Genomic DNA, 20,241 nt, shown 5'->3' with positions numbered 1-20,241 from the left:
ATGTCTTTCTTATTAATTTTAGTTCTAATTTCCCTTATAGAACTTATAAAAGAAACAACCAAAACCATTCTCATTGCTAAGCAAAACTAGGTATTTATAACTCTTATAAATTTAACTTATATGTCATGCTTCATGCAATGTCCATTCATTACTATATATAACTCTTATATACTTGGTAATTGAAGGAAATCGGATTCGAGATTTCCATGAAAAGCGAAAATAAGATTATTCCAAATCATAATCATGAATGAACAAAACGTTTACAGTCAAACAGAAACAAACGGTTATACAATTACTATAGAAATTACAACATGAATAATTCAAATGAACAAAGAGCAAACTCTAGAACATTTGAAGATGCGTCTTCATGCTCCTTTGCGCACGACCGCTCGAACAACAGCAACCTCGAACGCTCGATCTACACGACCGCAACACAGCATGAACACTTCACGCTCGTCCTCAATGATCGCCTCGGCCACAAACTCCTTAGCAATAGCACGAATGGCCTCCACAAGAACCTCGACGGTGTCGAGTTGAGTATGACACCACCAACAAGGCTACCTTGGTATTCTCGGTGTGAGAATCCAGAGGATGGGCTCTGTTCGGACTTGGTATGAGGCAGACGAAAGAGGAAACACCAATCGTGTACACGACTGGGCAAGTGGGAGATGGCGGAGACCTATCGTATAGGTCGATGCCCAATCGTTTAGCTAAAGCTAAGTGATCTTCTTTAGTCAAAAGCTATGCGATCGTTTAGCTCATCGCTTAGCTCGGTCTATCGCCTATAGACACTACACTATCATTTACTTTGGGTAAGCGATCGTTTAGCAAAACTATACGATCGTTTAGTAAATATTGTACGATCATTTAGCTCGCCACTGCACGATCGTTTAGCTCGTTCAAGCCATCGTTTAGTAAATCTATATTTACTTGATGAATCCATGAGATCCTTTTACACGGGAGAGAAATCTAAAAAACTTTTTTTGGAAAAACTTTTCGACAGTTTGTAAATCTTACTAAAATTAGGAAAACCATTTTCTTTTTATCTCACAGTTACCATGAATCCAATAACCACCCATTCAATTGATTATTAAAAGAAAAAGAATTAATTTTTCAATAATTAATATTATTATAAATATAAATGATAATCAACTTATCATACTATATTTATAACCTATAGTTTTAATATTTCATCTTGTGAAACATATAAACCATAGCTCTTTTTCTACTCTATGGTACTTAATGTAAATCTCATTTACATCAATCCTCCAATAGATGTATCTCATACATCATACTGATTATATCATATATAATCAAAATACCTCTTGTCAATTTAAACATTTCAAATCAACACCAAAAACTGATCCTCAACTGAATCCATTAAGCTACCAAGGGGACCTCATGGACCTATAGCTTGAAGCTCCAACGGTACGTGAATAACTAACTAAACTCTTTAGTCACGGGATCCACCATCCATTAACTGCCAGAGACTCCACTAAAGACCGATAGTTGAACTCTCCTTACCACAGATATATTATGTGTCCATCTTAACCAATCAGTAGTGCGATAACCCTTCACAGTTCGCTCGTAAGTACAGTTGGGCCAATGATCGTTATGCCCCTGTTGTTATATCTGTCTCCTTAAGTACCACTGATCCCTCTAACGAACATAAGTCATAGTCCTACTATGACTGAGTCTTCTCTTCCAAAGAGAAGTTGTGGCCACTATGTTCAAGCCCCGGAATCAGCCCTCAAGGGAGCAATCTCTCTACTTATCCCTGCTTTGGGAAATGAGTGAATTTCATCTTGTGGATTGAGTTCCCAGCTCCCAGATCAGACAAGTCCCCAAAAAGATAGGCATGTTGAGTTGGCAATCTGGCCACTCTCACCCATAGTAATCAAAGAACCGCCCTCAAAGGCAGGAGTTCCCAAAACACTCAGGATTGAGGTCGTGTCACCTATGGTCGTTTAGGTGAGATGTAAGTCTCTAGTATCAACGACGTTATATACAGAGTCTAGTCATCTTGTAGTTCAGGTCTTATACAAACTCTTTGTATCGGGCACCCCCGCTCGCACGTCTCCACGTGAATAGTCAAGATCTATCATCTGTAGTAGTTTACAATACTTGTAAACTTCTATAAAGCGGGCTATATCCATAGTGTCACTAGGATCAAGTATCCCACCTTAATCCTTATACTACATACCTATTTAGGTTATCACTTGAGGCATGATCCACTTGTATATCATATATACATGCTTAAGTTCACATAAGATAACCAAGAAGCTTTGTTTATTGGATATGAGTAAATGCCAGAATTAAATAACATTTATTTTATTCATTAAACAATGTGTATCTTTACAAAACAACGAGACTCCGGGAGAATTAGGACACCAATCCCAACAGTAATGAACTAATCATACATCTTTCATACACCCTTATACTATAACACTTATCATATAAAGATGATTCATCAATATGTCTAATGCATGCATAAATATAAATCTTATATTATATGATACATGAACATGCCCTTATGTAATTTAATCATGCAAACTACTATATCATAACCCTTACAATATTGAGATGATGCATGACCAATGCATAACCTAAGGTGGGATTTCAACTATATGGCATATTATATGACATATAATAGAAATACATGTTATGTACATTCACAAAATGTATGGACCGGGATGATTAGCCTAAAAAATTGGAAATAAAATCTATCTATTACATAAAACTATCAAGCAAACCGGTTCACAAGTGAATTAGGTCTTGAACCTCCCGGTCGAAGACTTCTTCTTAATCGTTTAGTAAATTGGGCATGTAACCACGATCGCTTAGCTACGATCGAATACCTTTGACTATGCGATGAATCATGAGGCCACTCGATCGTTTAGCGCACTAATTTAAATACACAAGGCTAAACGATCGTCTAGACGACTACTCTCCTTTGAGGCATGATTGTCTAAACGATAGAACAACAAGCGCTAAGTAACATTTACCCCGCGATCGTGTAGTCAGTGATGAAGCGATGAAGCTTACTGACCTATACAATCATTTAGTGCGCGCGCATCTACCTTGCTGCCGAGTATCCCATACTTAACGATCGCTTACCCCATCGTTTACACCATCTGACCAACGCTTGGTCTTCTTCTTCCTCGAAGTAATACGCAACACCTTGCTTTGAAGCTTTATCACAAATGACTCACACTAACTTAAACACTTTGAATTACAGACTCGATAGCAAGTTAATATGCCCAAAAACACATGGACCCTTACAATTAACTTTGAATGTAAAAGAATTTGATAACCAGAGGCAACCATCCCAGAAACTTCATTAATCCACATCCATAAACATATTTGACACTAAACGAATGCAGACATGCTTACACCCACCAAGAATGTAAATGCTATTCTATACATCAATGGATTTGGAATTCACAATCTAGCTCTGATACCAATTGAAGGAACTTTTATCAAAGAGAACCCATGAGCGGAAGCACGATCGATCTACATTCATTGTGACAGAATTACATGCATTCACAAACATACAAACCAGTTATGTTTCTTCTAACAAATTACGGCATGCCTTAGAAAATGAATACAAAAGGAACGAGAGACATACCTTTGAAGAACTCTTCTTCTAAAGACTTCCCACTTCACGTACGGTTACAGGAGAAACCTCCTAAAATTATCGTATAATTGTTTTAATTATAAATAGATATAATAACTAACTTATCATATTATATTTATAACCTATAGTTTTAATATCACATCATATGTAATATTTAAACCATAACTTTTTTTTCCCTTTACTTAATAAAATTATTATTTATATCTCAAATTCCTCCAGTTGATGTATCTCATACATCATGTCAACTATATCACATATAATTGAACCAGTTTAATCATATCACATATAATCAAACTTCCTCTTGTCAATTTGAACACTTCAAACTGACCCAAAAACTGATTCTCAACTTGAATCCATTGAGCTACCAAGGGGACCTTATGGACCTGTAGTTTGAAGCTCCAACAGTACCTAAATAGCTAACTAAACTCTTTTGTCACGAGATCTACCATCCGTTAACTGTCGGGCACTCCACTAAAGACCGATAGTTGCACTCTTCTCACTACAGATATATTTCTGTGTCCATCAGATATAATCAATCAACAGTATGATAACCCTTCACATATTGCTCGTAAGTACAGCTGAGCCAATTAACCATTTTGCCCCCATAGTTACATCTCACTCCTTAAGTATCATTGATCCCTCTAATGAACAATACATCATAGTCCTACTATGAGTGGACACCTTTCGAGCCATGAAAAGATGTGTGGCGCCATATTGTTCAAGCCCCGGAATCAGCTCTTAAGGGAGAAATTTATCTACTTACCATTGCTTCGAGGAAGGAGTGAATTTCATCTTGTGTAGCTGAGTTCCTAGCTCCCCAATTAGACGAATCCCCAAAATGATAGGCTTTTTGAGTCGGCGATCTGGCCATTCTCACCCATGCAAATTAAAGAACCGCCCTCATAGGCAGGAGTTTACAACTCACTCAGGATTAAAGTCGTGTTACTTATGGTCATCCTAGTGAAATGAAAATCTTAATTATGAACGACGTTATATAACGAGACTAAAAATTTTGTGATCTGATCTTATACAAACTCCTTTGTATAGAATATCCCCCTCGCATATCTAATATATGAATGATCAGAATCAGATCATTGGTAGCACTTTACAACATTTGTAACACCTACAAAGCGGGTCATACTCGTAATGTCACTAGGATAAGGTATCCCTCCTTATCCATATACTATAGACCATTCAGGTTATCACTTAAAACACGATTCATTTGTATGTCTCCACATACATGTTTAAGTTACAATGATAACCATGGATCTTAGTTTATTGGTTTGTGGTTAATGCAACTAAAGTAATAAATATTTTATAGACTGAAGTGAATAAAATATCATATATTATAAATCACAAAATATTTGTTCATGCAAGTGTTTACAAACTACAGGACCTTATGAGATTTAGGGCATCAACCCCAACAAGAGAGATTATGAAGATGAGGTTTGCGACTGGAATTTGAGAAATAAAAAAAAAATGACACCTTTACTTCTTTTCAAACCCTAAAAAATTGAGTAGGTTAGTGGATAAAAATACGGATCTTTAATGTCGGTTTTAAACCGACATTATAGGTACGCCTACAATGTCAGTTTAAAACCGACATTAAAGATCCATTATTTTAGAAACCGACATTGTATATCTATTTTAAATTTTTGCAACCGACATCAAAACCCATATTTCTTGTAGTGTACTCATTGAAACAATAGACATAGTCTCACAAAGAAGTTCATTACTCACTCAGAATTAAATTTTATTGTATTTAATTAGTCTACTAAAATATTTATCTTCTTAGTAAGTTGATCCATAAAGAGAGAGAAAATATATATAACGTGATCCAGTTTTAAAAAAATTCATTGCCTACATTACCCAACTCACATGTATCTATAAATTATATTTAGATTAAATCATTTGTAATTATTACAAATTAAATTGTATTAATTAATACTATTACTAGGATATAAAGCACTCAATTAGTATAGACTTTTTAGATTATTTCTTGAACATGATTTTTATGTATATAAATCATGTATTGTTCAAAATTATAAAGATAGTCTAGAATACATTTATCAAATTGAATAAATTAAATTGTGAAAAAATAAATATAAATCAAAATTACGATAATTTAAAAGATTTTATATTTATTTTTCTCTTCTCTGTTATAGTCACCTTGCCATAATAAATAATGTCTCTCTTGTTAACGTAAATTATGGTTTTGTTTATGAGTCTAGTATTTTTCTTTCTTGTATTTTTTCTTTTTCTACTATTTTATTTTCTTGTATTCTTGGTGTCTATTTATTTTTCCATCCACCTTTCTAAAATTAGACTAATTATTCAACAAAATACACAAAACATCTCTGTTAAGTCCGTTGGCAGTGTTTGTCCTTTTTGTTCATTTACTCTTCATTGTATTATTTCATTTCCAAGTTTTAGTTTTAGTTCAATGTTCTATTTTGTAAGTTGAAGGATTTGGCTATGTTTGTTCAATTTTCTACCAAATTTTGTACAATTCAAGATAAGTTAAGTTTGAGAATGATTGACAAGACTAGTCTATCTCATAGTCCCCTACTTATTTGCGGTTCAAAGTTGATGTGTTTGAAATGTTTCTATTGCTACTATTCAACCCATTGTTTGTCCTTCTAATTTCTCAATCTTTAATTGTTTTATTTGACACCACAAACTTTGATACAATCTGATTTTTCATAATCATTCTTTCTAATGTTTTTGTCATTTCTAGGGTTTTTTTTCAAACACATCTTTATGCTAGTTGTGAATGACTTGACAATTGGATTAGTTTCTCCTCAACAAATAAGTGCTTGGGCCAATAAAACCCCATTATATTCGAATTTTATGTTCAAATGTATGTTTGATGCTCTAACAGTGATTCTTCATTTTTTTCAAAGTCGTTGAAATAAAATATAGTAAATGCATCAAACAATTTCTGGTTTGAAAAGGCACCTGAACTTGATTTTAATGTCTTTTTATGTGGAAGCGATATTTTGATTTTTGTAATGAATGAAATGGTCGGCTATAACTCTACTTATGCTATTGATTTGGTTTCTTCAAATATTAATCTCTCCTTATAGTTTAATGGTCTATTCGACCTATCAAGCCTTCATCCAAGATTATCATTATAGTCTTGTTTATTGTGCTTCTCTATTTGCCACATCTTCTCACTATTCACAACATTTCATCGTCTCACATTATCGTCTGTCTCCATCTAATTGAGCTTTCCTTCTAAATGTTTTTACTTATTTTGAAACAATGATGTGTTCGAAAACATTTATATTGGTTTGTCTTTGAAAGATAGACCTATTGTTAATGTTGAAAGAAAAGGGGTGCTTGATTTGAAAGTCGTATAAATCTATACATGGTCTTATTTAAGGAAGCTTCTCTCCATAGTTTGCTAAAATTTCTACTTGCTTATTTACCAGTGGTTTTCGATGGTAAAAAAGAAAGCTTACTATTCCTTATTTGTCAAAAGTCCTAGTGAAACTTTTATTTAATTATGTACCAGGTTGATATTATTTTAACTGTTGGTTAGCCTTGAATCTGTTATATGATGCTTTAAATGATCAAATATGAGATCTAGAGTTTACGATTATGGTTATTTACGAGTATGACCCTAAAATTTAGAGGAGTGCACTATATAAACTTTCTAACTCTAAAAATGCCTATTATTCTATATTGTGTAACATTCTCTCTAATAAAACTATTCTTCCTCTACCCCTGGACTCAACTGTTCGCACGAGGTTTCTAGAGAAACTTGTTTTGTGGAATTTGAACTTGTGTATTTGTATTAATTTCAGTATAGTGAGTACAATCTCTAATACATAATCATTTGATACTTTTAAAATAAACTTTATTCTTTAAGTTGGTCAATCTTCTTGGATGATCGACCTTTATGCTTGTTGATCTTCTTGGACAATTGGCCTTCGAACTTGATGACCTTCTTGGATGATCGACTTTTGGGTTTGATGATCTTCTTGGAGGTTCAGTATTCGTACAAGATTTTCAGAGAAACGTATTTCGTAGAGTTAAACTTGTGTAGATTTGATACAGATCTGGTCCGATCTCTAGTACTTGATCCTTTGATTCTCTCTCGGTTGAATGTGTACACTTGATGTATGGAAGCAATGCATGTGGGTTTCTTAAAGTTGGAGTCATGGAAGAATGCTTGTATCTCTAGAGAGTCGTTTGGATTAAGGTTTTATAGATGTCTAGGAATAAAGGATGCCTGAAATAGGATGTTTGGGAATCAAATATTACTGTGTTTAGTTATATATGGGAATGAGAATAGGATATCTAGGAATGTATTATATTTTTTATGCAATTATAAAGTATGAAATTAATAAAAATTAATTTCAATAATTAATTTTCATTTGTTAATTTATTTTTATTACATTAAGTTATTAAATCAATTTTAAGTCATTAATATTTAACTAAATTTACCCACTCACCCTCCATCTTAATATATTTATTATCAATTAAAATTTTTATATTGCACATTTATATTATCAATTTTTATTAAAAAAAATATTCGTAATTAATTTAAATATCTATTTTTTTCTGTAGTTTTGTTAATTGAAGAGTTAATTAACTAAGTATTTAATGTTAATTATAAGCCATATATATACAAAAGAAGTTGATATAAACTAACCGATTTCAAATCATCAAACAATTTTTTTAATTTTAAAAAAATAAGTATGATTATAGATTAAAACTAGAAGTACAAATGTACAAGATTGTTTAATAAAGAAAATTAACTTATTTTATTATTAGTTAATTAATTAATATTTTTTTAAAGATTAATTAATAATTTTAATAAATGATTTTATAATGTTAATAGATATTACCAATAAAAAGGGATTTAAGCAAATATAATTAGGGTTATTCATATTTTTCTAAAAAAATTATCGTTTTTCATATTAATTCATAATAATTGAATAAATTATTATATTAACATTATTATTTACAAAATTAATTAGATATGTCAATTATAAATTTAATTTAAACCTATTTATAAAAATTAAATAAATTAATCACTAATAACTAAGAAGAAAAATAAATAAAATGAAAAGATAAAAAAAATAAGAGAGAGAAACCATTGGAAATGAAAAAAACTCATCTATTTGGGTGGTTATCTATGGATGAGAATATGAAATGCCTTGAAATAAGATATTCGCATTCCCAAAGTTAAAAACTTATACCAAATATGATGATAGAATATCATTTCTCATTCCCATCTCTTATTCTCATGAACCAAACGTTCTCATGAACCGAGCCATTAAGGACTTCAGTTTTCAAGTGTAGACAGCTTCAAGAGTCAAGAGTTTTTTTTATTATAGAGAATTGAGTTAATGAGTTTTTTCTATTAGAGAGAATTATGTCTAGGCTCTCTGAAGTCTAAAATTTCTGACCCCATAAATGAAGAGAATTTATTTATCTATAGAATTCTTAGGTGAACTTTGTGGGCTTGGACTTGGTTGGTCAATGGATCTGGCTCTTGGGTCCAATTAATTGAATTTGAGCCTTATTTGATATTTGGTCCAATTAAGCATATCCTTGAGTTCAATTTAACTTTAGACCAAAATGATTAATTTGATCCAACTGGTCAAGGCAACAACACTAGGCATCGTGATTCATCAATCTATGACTTCAATTTTTACTTGGGATACATGACAACTTTTAATTAGTCCCAAATTCAATTACTTGTAAATTCGTCATGAATTTAATAAATGACGTGACAATTTGTTATTTGTCCAAGCAATTAATACGTTGTTAATGAACCACATAAATCTGTATATTGATTCTCTAATCATTTTATATATATTTTTATATTTCTTAATTATCGATTTCGTTACATTAACTAGTGTCAACTTCTCACATCAATCATCACAGTTCTAATTTATTTTTATACCTTTACTAAACTTGTAGAGTTGCCAACTTTTGGTTTGTTCCATTAGTGCCCAAATGTGAATTTTGGATATTAACTATCTATCTTGGAAGAAGTATTAGATTCTAGCTATGATATGATTTAGTTATTGAAGTGAATACTAACATTAATTTCCCAAAAAACAACAACAATAATCAAAATCATTATAAATAATAAATTATAATTAACAAGATTTCATATTTATTTTTATGTTTCCTACTTTAGTCACCTTGGCATATAGATAAATGTCTCTCTGTTAAGTCTATTGGCAGTGTTTGTCCTTTTTATTCATTAACTCTTCATGGTATTATTTCATTTCCAAGTTTTAAATTCATTGTTCTATTGCCTATGTTTGTTCAACTTTCTACCAAATTAATTTTGTATAATTCAAGATAAGTTCAACTTGAGGATCTGATTGAGAAGATTAGACTATCTCATAGTCCCTACAACAAGTAAATAATGTGTTGCAATGTTTCTATTGCTACAATTCAATCCATTGTTTCTCCTTCTAATTTCTCAATCTAAGATTGTTCTTTGACATTACATGCTTTAATACAATCAAATTTCTCATGATCTTTCGTATGGTTGTTTTTGACATTGCTCAAGTTTTTTCATCACGTCTTTATGCTACTCAATCTTATTTTTCGATGACTTAACATTTTATATTTGAATTTTATGTTCAAACACTGTAAGTATGACTTGATAACATTTGTCTCATATTCTCGTTTTTCTCCACTCACTGAGTTTATATTCTCGTCTTTCTCCATCTCGCTGAGCCTTACTCCTAAATGTTTCTACTTATTTTGAGCCTCATTTCTATCACATAAAGTTCTACTTATTGAACATTGACAATTAGCTACCAAGGTTGAGATGGAATATTTAGAAATAATACAACAGACCGTTTGAATTTTCTTGTAACATTCTCACCAGTAACTAAACTTATTAGTGTTATAACTTTAGATTTATACTCGTTATGCTTTAGGAGATACATCTCCTATTGAAGAAAAAGGAGGAAGTGTTTTGGTTTCAATTTAGCCCCTCTATTTCTCTTCGATTTTTTCTTAATATGATATTTAAATAAGATTTATCAACTCAAAAACTCAAACGGTAATCCTAGAATGGAATGCTTTACAAATGAATGGATATTTTTGTTTTCACCATTGAACTACATACACAAAAATGATGAAAATTACACAAATAAGAAATCATCTTAAGATTTTTGATGATTTGTACCTTTCTATTAATTGTTTATCAAAGATTCATCCTAGAATGTGGCAATGTGCAAACAAATTAAAACAATCTGATGAAAACTCTATTTTGGGACTTTTTCATTTTTTTTTCCAAACAGGAAAAAAATAAAGAAATAATTTTTTTGAAAAAAAACATATTAATTTACAAACAAATGTGGTAAAGAATTTAGGATGAAACCTTCTCTTCTAACTATGCACAACTGCTCCTCTTGACGAATTAACAATAGTGGTTGAATCGCCGCCGATTCTCGACGAAGTAACCGTTATGGAATCTCCTCCGCCGCCACCAATTGCATCCAAACCCGCCGCCCATCGCCGGAGTATTCTCAACAGCGACGCTGCCTTCCGCCGCCCCCTCATCGTTCCACTCCCCATCAATTCCCAAATAACTCTCTCAATCCCAGCCATCGAAGCCAACTCCGTCACCATCTCCGACCCACCTTGCCGGCACATTGTTACCAGCGCCGCGGCGGCGCTTTCTCTGGCCCTATCGGAGCCTTCTCTTAACACAACCCCCAATTTCTTAATCAGATAAAATCCCGAAGCAATCGCCACAAATCCCCCTTTCCTCACCACCACTTCCAAAATCGTCACCGCCTCCTCCGGCAGGCTGTTCATCAGGTGACTCACCGTCTCCATAACCCCACCTTCGATTAACCTCCCAACGGTCTCCCTATCGCCGGCTAATGTCAAAATGGTAACCAGAGCATCTCTCTTCGAACTAATCGGCCCGTCTTTAGCCAAATCAAGCAATCCCCTTATGACACGTGTCTTCCTCCCCAATCTCCGCCGGTAAGAATGGATACTGGAGAGGCTAAATATGGTGGCGGCGGCGTTTCCTTTCGCTTCCCAGGTAGCGCCAGACCGGAGTACCTCGATTACTCCGATCAACGCGCCGTCGGTTTCCATTATCAGCGATTTGTTCGCTTCAAAAATCGATAGGTTGAGAACCGTTGTGACGGCGTTAACTTGGAGAATCGGGTTGTCGGAGTTGAGATATCGGACGAGTAACGGCAGAGCTCCGGCTTGAGCGATATATCCACGGCTTCCGGAATCTGTTTTAGCCAGAACACGAAGCTCGTAAACGACGTCGTTCACGGAAGAGTCAACCGAAGTAGCGAGTTTGTTAACGAGAAACGTTGCCGTCATTCTCATAGCTTCTAACGCCGCTTTATTTAACGTAACGTCGTTGACTCCCTCTTTATTACTTTCCGTTACATCAAACGGAATTCTCTCTTGACGGCACCACATCGCAATCAAATTTTTCAATGCTCGGTTCGGAATTAGGTTCGTGTGGGCCAGAGTCTGACCTGTCTTCGGACACGTGTTGTGTCCAGATTCAATCCACAACATTATCGCCGCACGATCGTACGTATGTCCTGTTGCCACGACAACAGGGTCTTGCATTAAATCCAAACTAATCGGACACCTGAAATCCGCCGGTATAGCCAAATCGGAAATCGAATCTTTCCGCCGGAAACTATATTCTGCCGTCGACGCTCCATACAATACGCATTTCGCATAACGAACTAATCCGATCAAAGCAATCACATCAGATCTCGATTTCTCATCGGTTTGATTCTGAATTTCATCCTCGAGATTCTCGATTTCTTCTCTACAACTCGACGAATCGCGTATATCAATCATGGAGAAAATCTCTGATAACTCGGAATAATCCGGAACGATTTCGTCTTTGATTCGATCGATCATCTTCAATACTCTGAATCTGAGAGTTTCATCTCTTGGATCAAGGAAAACGGTGGATTCAGAGCAGTGATTTCTCAAGAGGTAAAACAATTCCTCGACGTCTTCGGTTAATCCAGCGTCTTTGACAGGGAAGATATCGAGCAGAGTCGACAAATCCAAAGTGAGTTCGTGGAAATGATTGGCGATGGATTCGTTTTGAGTGAGTAACCACATCTTGCTTCCGCTAGAACAATCTTCGATCAATGTTTTGATTCTTTGTAAAACGATGTACATTTCTTCGAGGCAGAGGGAGGCTGAGGGGAGGGAAAGGATCTGGTTTCGGCGGAGATCTTGGAGGAAGATTTCGAGTAATCTGGATTTGCGAATCATGGAATTGGAGTAACGGTTGAGGAGGAATTGGAGTGGTTTCATGGTGGAGATTTCTTGGGAGAGGGAGAGGAGAGATTCGAGGAGGATTGGGGCGGAGAGTTTGGGGGAGACGAAGGCGGCGGCGGACGGCCGGCGTTTTCGCGGTGGAAAAGAGTGGGGAGAAACCGCCATTGGAGAAGAGGATGGAACAGAATCGAGTACGAACAAACTCAGAGAAAAGGAAAATTAATCTCTTTTTTTTTTTTTTCTTTTTCTTTTTTGCTTTTGGTGATCCAAACAATGAAGAGAAATAAAAATTGGGGGTTTTAAGAGGTTTTTTTTTTTTTTTTTAATAAAAAAATATGATAGTTGGTTTTTGACTTTAATTTGTCTTTTGAATTAAGAAAAGTCCTTCCCAAGTTGGCTGACGCGAAGGCGAATATTATAAAAAATTCAATCGTTTGTAAAGGGATTTTAATAATAAGATAAATACTTAGTTACATTTTGAATGCTATGTATCTTTGTATACTCATTTGTCACATGACAAATCTCTTACTTTTTTTTCTTTTATAATTGAAGTGGATGGATGATGATGGGTGGCTTGCACCTAAGTGTTAGATAATAATAATAATACGTGTATTCTGAGTAGTTTGGGTTACATAAATATAGGCATTGATCTACACTTATGTTTGTATAGTTCATCAAGAGCTAGCACGAGTTGTCACGTAATAAATCTTTAAAAAAATTATATATTTTTTCTCCTTTGTGATTAAAGTAGATGTATACTGATAGGTGTAGTATTATCCAGTAAATTTAAAACCCCATTTGACATGGACTTTTTAATACTCTACAAAATGGTAGAATTTTTATGCTTCGGAGATGAAACTAAGGAGAAGGATAGGGGTTGCTAGGTAATTCCAAATTCTCCCCATATGGAACCAGAGAGATTCTAGTTTTCGGGCATAAGAAACAAGAGTTGAGAGTGAAAGCACTTCCGAGGCCTGACTCGAGGCTAATCAGTTGTGTAAAGGCTAGTGGCATAGTTAGCTCAAACTCCACAAGGAAGCAAGTTTCCATATAGAGAATCAGAAGATGGGGGGTGCCCAGAGTTCCTCATCTTGGAATTGAGTCCTTGCTCATTCCCATTAGGCCTGAATGTTTGGCCTTTCTTTCTTCGCGCCCACTCACAATTCGCTGAACAGTAAGAATATAACATAATTAATTAACAAATTAATATTGGTTATTCATTACTACTAATTTTAATTAATTTATAAAATAAATATATTATTTAGACTTAATAAATTTCAACTAATACTTTTACAAATAATATTTTATATTATCTTAACTATTTAAGAGAAATTATCATTATTAATTATCAATCTAATAATTAATTTGTATTAATTTAAATATTTTAGTAATTTATTTAAATAACTTGATTATGTTTAATATAAAAATATATTTTTTTATTTTCATTAATTAATATTACAATAAATTAAATAATGTTACTTCATCAATTGGATTCTTTCATTTAATTAAGTAGTTATTTAATTTTGATTATTATATACTAAATTAGTAAATTAAACACATATATTTAACTTCCAAACATTAACTATCATGCATATCCAAATAAAGTCATTCAAATCCCATATATTTAATATCTATATCCATGAAACATCTACGATCCAAACGACCTCTAAGTGTTTTTCATTTTAGTACGTATACTTTTGATAAATTGGAGTGATTAAAAGTTAATTTTGGTGGAAATTAGTTAAATAGTAATGATGAGTTTAAAGCAATTAAATATTTTTCATAATTTATAAAAAGGAATCCTAATTAATATAGATTAATCTTTTTTAAAAAAAAAAAATCAACTATAAACCACGACTTTTAAAATTAAACGAGTCAGGGTGATTAAAGTGATATTTTAATGTATAAAAATAATAGTGAAAAGGAAGGAAATGAATGGGATTAAGTTGGGATTAGATGAGAATTTTAGTTGTTTAAATTTAAAAGAATGGGTATCCAAGACGGCAATTACATAAGAGGAGAGCCGCCGATTTGGAATCAGTTACATGTGTTTTTATTTACGACGTAGGCCATATTCTTACAATTGGCAACTTATTGTTATTATTCTTTCATTATGAATTTTTCTTCATATATAATTTTGAAAGTGTCAATTTTTGTCTATAAACTAATAATGTCGTATTAGTTTTCACTTAATGTTGCAAGTTTAAACCTAATTTGGGAAAATATTTCAATTTTCACATAAAATTTGAGAAAATATTTTGAAAAACGACAATAATATCTTAAATTTGTGAGTTTTGGAAAAAATTTCAATAGTAACATTGTGTATTTTAAAATTTGATATCATTGAAATCAACGAGAATAATAGACAAATTGGCAAAAATTGAACAAACAGGTAAGTATTAATCCAACATAAGGTATAATTTGATAAAATTTAAATTTTAGAAACAAATAACACGACTTGACATGTTGATTTTTCCCCTTTATTAATGTTTTTTTTTTTCCTTTCTAATTTGTGGAATTGATTTTGATTTTTATGTAAAATTTGAAAAGTTATTAATTTTTTTTTTTATCGGATAATAGATCCTTGTGTAAAATGCGAGGATGATCCATGTGGTTGACTTGGGATTTATTGGGAAATGAGTTGGTCGGTGGTCGGATAATTGATTAATCAATTTATTATTGTGTTTATTATTTTACTTTTCTCATCATTTTATTTCTAGCTTTTAAAAATATATAAAGTGGTTGACTATTTTATTTAGAAATTTTAAAAAGTTAAAATAGATTCTATTTTATGTTTTTAGATTAAGTGATTCACAAATTTATTAAGTGCAAAATTAAAACTTTATTATTAATTACATTGCAAGTAATACTATACTTTCAATATTAATGCAATATACTAATTAAACTAAAAAAAATTATAACTAAACATGAAAAGTGATGGTATATATAGAATCGATTAATTAATTTGATTTTATCTAAATAATATCTTTGTTGTATTAGGTCAAATTATCACTAATTAGTTTAACTACTATTTGTCATCAATTAAAAGATTCGATAGAATCAAAATTGAAATTTTTTTTGATGTCACATTCAAATTACCTCTTAGATGTTAATAACTAAATAAACACTACAATCTAAACGGAGGGGCAAAAAGTATAATTTAACTTATGGGAGGTAGATCACTTTAAGTGGGTATAGGAGTGCGTAAGTGAGATAAGATAGAGACATTCATCGTGGTGTCGTGGCGCATTTGGCAGGTTTGCAATCAAGTGATCTTTTGAAGGGAGATGGTTCTGTGAGGTTCTTGATTGCCTCAATTCAAAAGATCCTCACAGAGTTGTGAAGAAAAACAAGTGTGAAAGTCGGCCTGATTGACAGAAATCAGAACCCAATGGAAGGGGGTGCAAGGAGATGGTACTCGGGTTGGTTGGGTTTGTCCCTCTAACTGGTGGTTACCGTTTATGACGTGATGTTGCTTTAGGATCATAGGGATGCGCTTATTGCAGCAAGTAGAAGCGACTAAAGGATCTTTTAATGTGTTATTTTAGAGGTATGAGCGATAGCGGCTAGTCTATATGGGGTGGATGCATCCGCACATCCGCCTTTGGTATTAGAGTCAAAGATAGTAGTGCGATTATTGACAGAGGAGAAAGAAATGTTAACCTTGGTGAAATCAATGGTGAAAAATATTATGGACATAGAAGCATAATGACAAATCCAATTTTGTCACATTTGACTACTTCAAAATATGTGGCAGTTGGTATATCTCATTAGATTGTGGATAGGGTTGGCAACGGTGCCGGGCCGGGATGGGGGAGGGTCCCTCGTCCCCGACCCCGTGGGAGAAATTTCCCCCATCCCCACCATGGGGCGAGGATTCCCCGTTGGGAAACGAGATCCCTTTCCCGCGGGGATTCGCCATTTTTTTTTCTTTTAATTTTTTAAGATTCGGCTTGACTTTTGGGCTTAAATTTAGAATTTATATATTCAATATTGGGCTCACAACACTATAAGTCTATAGTATACATTATAAACATACATATAAATAAGTTATTTTATATAGTATAAAATATTAAAATTATAAATATATAAAATCGGGGTTGGAGATTAATCGGAGTTGGGGCAGGGATACCATCCCTATCCCCGGATGGGGTCCCGAAAAATTTTTCCGGTTTGACCCCATCCTTGGTCAAATCGGGGATTCCCTAGGAGCAGGACAGGTCTCACGAAGAATTTTGCCAACTTGTAGATGAGGTTGAATCTCATTATCAATGAAATGATTTTCTTATTAATTGTCTTTTAATCGAGGCATGTTGGAGGTTTATTTTTCTAAGAAAATCTAGATATTTTCCAATCACCCTATAAACATAAGTTAACTTTATTAACTTTGAATAAGAAATTTTTTTAAAAAAATTTGTGATAAATAGTGTCTAAGGACAGATGCATTTGGAAGGGTGTGAAAGTTGGAATTAATTTGACTTTTATCCATTCGGAAAAAAAAAAGGAGTAAAAAAATGGATAATGTTATTTTAAAATAAGCTTTAAATAGGTAATTCAAATACAATGGGCTGTTCGGAAAATTTCCACTTTAATTTAGAAAGGACTGCAGATTGATAGTTGGAGGATTGTCGGCCGTCGCCCATATGTTTAAATCATTAATTAAATTATATATATAAAAACACATATTTAAATCAGCCGCTTTTTTCCCCTCTTTTAGGACATTTTCCACCCAAGTGGATTTTGTAAAATCTAACTTGTTACTTCTTTTTTTCTTTATAAAAATAATAATGTTGAAGAATTCTATTGGGGACACTGAAAAGCCTAATGTAAAATATAAATTCAGCCTTATAATTTTAAGAATTAGAATCATATCGACGGTAACGAATCATATAAATAATCTTTTACAGCTAGATAGAAGTCACAACATTCAGATAGCATGATAGTTTGATATTCATATATCGGAAAAGTTACTTTTTATATTTAGATAATTATTTGAGTTAAATGGCTGATTGAATAAAATATAGTTTGAATATAAAGTAGATCCATGTGGGTCTTGGACTAATAAGTTTAACTAGAGTTTAAGATGAAGATGAAGAAAAGTAAAAAAACATTCAAAGTCCATCTAAATTAACTAACTAAAACTCATTAATTCAAGGTTTACCCTAGTCTATTTAGCTTCTTAATTTTCTTTTGACTCATGAATAGTTAACTACTTTCAATCTATTAGGTAGTTTTTAATGGTAGTGACCTATTAATGAGATTTTATAAAAAAAATATAGGGATGAAATTCTAATTTTAAATTATGTAGGGGCTAAATCATAAGTTTTGGGGGGTGAAAATGGAAGCCGGCTAATTTAATTAAGGATATGTTGAATGTATATGTGCCCTTGAATCTTTCTTAGAAGTTTTGAATATGGAGTCCACGTGGGGGTCAACTCTAGCAGCCAATTTGGTATATATTGGGAATGAGTTATATATTTAGTTTCAAGACTTTTTCTTCTTTAGGAGAAAAAATATGATAATTAAAAATGATTCAGTTATATGTTTATATTGTTTTAGTGCAATTATGTTAATAGTTATAAAAAGACAAAATTTTCAAAGTGAGTTTAATTCAACGATAATTGATATGATGTTTGTGTTTAATCCATCCTCTATAATTATTGTACTCAGACAGAATAAAGGTTTCGAATTCAAATTACAAGATTTAGCTATGAAATTATGAGTTGCTTTAAAGTCAATAATTACATTCTAATGATTAAGACTCTGTTTGGTATCTATTTTATTTTTTTTTAAAAAAAATAGAGTCTATTTTCTTTACATTTCTTTCAATGATTTATATCGTTATCAAGTACAATTATTGAATTCTTAATCAAATTTTTGGAAAACAAAAACAAATTTTTATTAGGCCCCATTTGGTAACCATTTTGTTTTTAAAAATTAAGTCTATGAACACCACTTTCACCTCTAAATTTCTTCTTTTCTTATCTATTTTTTACCAATGGTTTAAAAAACCAAGTCAAATTTTCAAAATTAGTTTTCAAAAATTAGTTTTTGTTTTTTTTAAAATTTGGCTAAGAATTCAATTATTGTACTTAAAGTTCATTGTAAGAAACATAAATGAAATAGACTTAATTTAAAAATAAAAAAAAAACGAAATGGTTACCAAATAGGATCTAAAAGATACATTTTTTGTTTTCAAATTTTTGGTTGATTTTTTTAAACTAGTGATAAAAAGTAGATAATTAAGGAATTAAGGAATTAAGGAAGAAATTTAGAGAGAAAAGTATTGTCTATAGGTTTAATTTTTTTAAAAAAAATGATTACCAAACGGGACTTAAAAGTTTGAATTTTTATCCCTACATACCTACTATTGAGCTTAAAAAAGCTTCAAATTTTATATGAAAAAGTGTAATTAAACTCTCAAACTCAATATTTTTACGGTTGATGTCATCAATAGCATGAAATAGATAACTCTATCATTGAGATCATGTTTAGTAACTATTTGATTTTTTGTTTTTGAAATTTGTGCTTATTTCACACCCTTTTTTAATCATGGTTTTTATATTTTCTACATAAATATATGAATTCTTACCCAACTTACACATTTCAAATTCCAAAAATTATTTTTTTTACTTTTAAGATTTTGGCATTGATTTTGAAAAAAAAAAACTCCTAAAATACAAATAACACGTAAAAATCAATAGATAGAAGTGATATTTATAGTATTAATTTTTTTAAAAAAATAAAAAGTAAAAAATAAATAGGTATTGAACGAGGCTTTAATTATAAGAAATTATCTATCAAAAAAAATAAAGTCGACAAATTTTATGGAATAACCTAATTGATATTTTTTTAATAGATATTTTGGTAAAATTTTTATATTTTCATGTTTCTAGCCTAAAATTAAGGGAAATTCTTATAAATAAAATAATCCAAAAAATATTTACACTTTATAGCAAAAATTTTCAAAAGGTATTGTACTTTTGAAATTTGTGGCTACAAAGTGTAAATATTTTTAAATATTTTTTATATTTAAAAAGACCCCTAAAATTAATCATGAAAATGGCTAATTGCGTTTTTTTTAAAAGAATATTTCTTGGCAAATGAAGAGAAGGTTCAAAGTTAGGACATCTAAGAATCTATAAATACCTCTTATCATTAAAGTCCGTTTAATGACTATTTAGATCTCGTTTGGTAACTATTTTGTTTTTGTTTTTTTAAAAAGTCTTTCTTTTTCATTTCTTACAATGATTTGCATCTTTCTTAAGTACAATGTTTGAATTTTTAGTCAAATTCCAAAAATAAAAACAAATTTTTAAAAGCTACTTTTTTTTTTT

At 31.9% G+C, this 20,241-nt stretch overlaps 1 protein-coding gene across 1 annotated transcript; it reads right to left on the bottom strand.

Moving 5' to 3' along the window:
- Positions 1–10,761: 10,761 nt before the first annotated feature.
- LOC120074275 (U-box domain-containing protein 16) lies at positions 10,762–13,342 on the bottom strand. Its single transcript, XM_039027348.1, has one exon. The coding sequence runs from the start codon at positions 13,067–13,069 to the stop codon at positions 11,009–11,011; it is 2,061 nt and encodes a 686-aa protein (XP_038883276.1). The 5' UTR covers positions 13,070–13,342; the 3' UTR covers positions 10,762–11,008.
- Positions 13,343–20,241: the final 6,899 nt, after the last annotated feature.

Source organism: Benincasa hispida, chromosome 3, assembly GCF_009727055.1.
Source record: "Benincasa hispida cultivar B227 chromosome 3, ASM972705v1, whole genome shotgun sequence".
Classification (NCBI taxonomy): domain Eukaryota; kingdom Viridiplantae; phylum Streptophyta; class Magnoliopsida; order Cucurbitales; family Cucurbitaceae; genus Benincasa; species Benincasa hispida.
The sequence above is the reverse complement of the archived record's forward strand: the minus strand, read 5'-3'. Positions and strand labels throughout refer to the sequence as shown.